Consider the following 2,633-nt stretch of genomic DNA (forward strand, 5'->3'; position numbering starts at 1 on the left):
GAGGAGCTGCATGGAGCTACTCTGCTGTACCACCACTCCCACTGTTGAACATGAAAGTTGGGATGGGAGAAAACCAGGCCGGGCAGGGCTACAATACCTGTTGTCCTCATGTGAGCTGGATCAGGGGAAAGCCAGGCTGGGTTGATTGTTCCTACTGGTGCATGCACAAGCCAGAATAGGATATGGATTGGTTGGGCTTGCCACAGCACCAGCTGGCAGATGCTGGCACAGGGGGCAAATTCTGTCATGATAAACTGCAGAACCATCTGGAGAGTACAGGATCTGAGTGTGGAGTGGGTCCAGTAGGGAAACAATGGGCATCTTCCTCTTGGGTTGCCAATCCAGTTGGTGAGCATGACAACTATGACTGGGACAAGCATGGCTAGACAGAGTGTGGTACCCGCTGGCATGTATATGGACTGGATAGTTGGACTTGTGGGGTTGAACTAGGCTTCAATTCCCATTGATATGTATGAGAGCTGAATGGGATATGGGATAAACTGGATCAGTCTGCTGTACATACTGGCAAGCCTGGAAACCAGGGCAGGGGGTGGGCCTGGTGGGGGCTATTACGGGTCGTTTTGACTAGGCCCCCACTCTCATTCATGTACATGAAGGTTGAGTTATTAGTCACTCAGTTTACCTCCCATTTCATAGAACTATTCATTTTTTTTTAAAGATTTTTAAATTTATTTTTATTGGAAAGGTAGATGAGAGAGGAGGAGAGACAGAGAGGAAGATCTTCCGTCCAAAGATTCACTCCCCAAGTGGCCTCAACAGCTGGAGCTGAGCTGATTTGAAGCCAGGAGCCTCTTCCCGGTCTCCCATGAGGGTGCAGGGTCCCAAAGCTTTGGGCTGTCCTTGACTGCTTTCCCAGGCCACAAGCAGCGAGCTGAATGGGAAGTAGAAACACCGGGACTAGGACCAGTGCCCCTATGGGATCCTGGCACTTTGAAGGCGAGGACATTGACCCATACGCTATCGCACCCGGTCCCAGAGTTATACATTTTTAAAAACCTGAATACTGTAAGCTGACAAAGAAAAATAGCATGCAGTTATGGAGACCCATGTGTTTGACACATGTAGACACTGTACAACATTCAAGTTAAGATAAATCTATCAGAATAATATTTTTAAAACTACAAGTGACCTTAGGTCTCAATCAGTGGGAATTCTTCCATTTCACAGATGACCAAGTTGAAGCTCTGAAAATGGGAGTTGTTAAAATCAAAGCTTAACCTCTTCTTGTCTCCACCATGCCATATAGTCTAGCATATCTCTCATAGCCCTCAATATATTCTGATTGTTTCTTGTCTATGATTGATTCAACATTTAACTTTTTTTATCTCCTTTCCTAAGCCCAAAATACTTACAATCTTATATTTTTTCATTCTTTGCAGGCACTTAGAAAATACTCGCTGAATTGGTTTCATTTCACCTTTGTTCTTCCGTCATTATCCATTGGCTATTCTGTTTTGGCTACTCCCAACAAGTAAATAATGGGTTTTCCCATTTTTAATGTGCATTATTAAATGATTGAGGATTATTCTTAGAATATGCTTTGTTACATTTAGAAATTGCAAGTTGTTTACACAAGCAAAATAAATGGATTAATACATATCATATTTAGTGGGTATATATGCACCTGGTCCTGCGCCTGCGAGGTGGCATGCAGATCTTCGTGAAGACCCTGACTGGCAAGACCATCACCCTGGTGGTTGAGCCCAGTGACACCATCGAGAATGTCAAGGCCAAGATCCAGGATAAGGAAGGCATCCCTCCTGACCAGCAGAGGCTTATCTTTGCAGGCAAGCAGCTGAAAGATGGCCGCATCCAGAAGGAGTCCACCCTGCACCTGGTCCTCCGTCTTAGGGGTGGCTATTAATTCCTCTTATTGCCTAGTGCTGGTATTACTCAACCACAGCATTTGCCCACACCAATTTAAGTTTAGAAGTTACCAGCTTCAATAATGGCTGAATCTGTTCAAAATACTAATAAAGGTTTTGTTGCATGATTATATATATATATATATATATATATATATATATATATACACTTTTCATTAAAATCTCTTTCAAATATTCCCATGCCCTTATCTCAGTGGATTAGAAATCAGTGTTTTGGACTACAGATGAAATTCAAATTATTTTCAGAAATTATAGAACACGGATATAATCTGAAATTCTTGTAATAAGAATCTTTCATTCCTTTATTCTACTTAAAAGAAACGTGACTCTTACAACACATAAATTAGACAAAGGGGCTTCTCCCAACTACTGCAGTGAAGTCAGAAGAATAGAAAACCTTGCAAATGCTTCTGTTTGCATGAACATGAAATTGGATATGAAAGCACCGAGTGGGCAAGTGGAGGAGTGGTGTAATCACCAGGTTTCTGACACTGCTGACATTTCCTTTCCTATACTATGGGGTCATACAATAGTCTAAAAGTGTGAATAAGTTTCAGACCAATAAAAGCCATGGTAATTCCAATACTCAACACTTTCCTAGCATTCACTCTCTCTGAGAGAAGTTGTGAAGTTTCAATAACAATCCAATAAGATTGATAGTCATAATCCTTTCAGAATGCTTCTAACACTGTGGACCCTTCGCAGAGACCTTTCCTTGCTATTGAA

The 2,633-nt window shown here is 42.0% G+C and overlaps 1 protein-coding gene across 1 annotated transcript; it reads left to right on the forward strand.

The window, feature by feature from the left end:
* Nucleotides 1–1,639: 1,639 nt before the first annotated feature.
* LOC121158352 (polyubiquitin) lies at nucleotides 1,640–2,015 on the forward strand. The gene has a single exon (XM_040983051.1). It carries the CDS (start codon nucleotides 1,640–1,642, stop codon nucleotides 1,883–1,885), a length of 246 nt encoding a protein of 81 aa, XP_040838985.1. The 3' UTR covers nucleotides 1,886–2,015.
* The last annotated feature ends 618 nt before the right edge of the window (nucleotides 2,016–2,633 follow it).

This window comes from Ochotona curzoniae, unplaced genomic scaffold (genome assembly GCF_017591425.1).
Source record: "Ochotona curzoniae isolate NIBS_2020 unplaced genomic scaffold, NIBS_Ocur_1.0 contig_3819, whole genome shotgun sequence".
Taxonomy (NCBI): domain Eukaryota; kingdom Metazoa; phylum Chordata; class Mammalia; order Lagomorpha; family Ochotonidae; genus Ochotona; species Ochotona curzoniae.

Coding starts and splice junctions, on each gene's coding strand:
- LOC121158352 (XM_040983051.1), top strand. CDS start 1,640: ATGCACCTGGTCCTGCGCCTGCGAGGTGGCATGCAGATCTTCGTGAAG.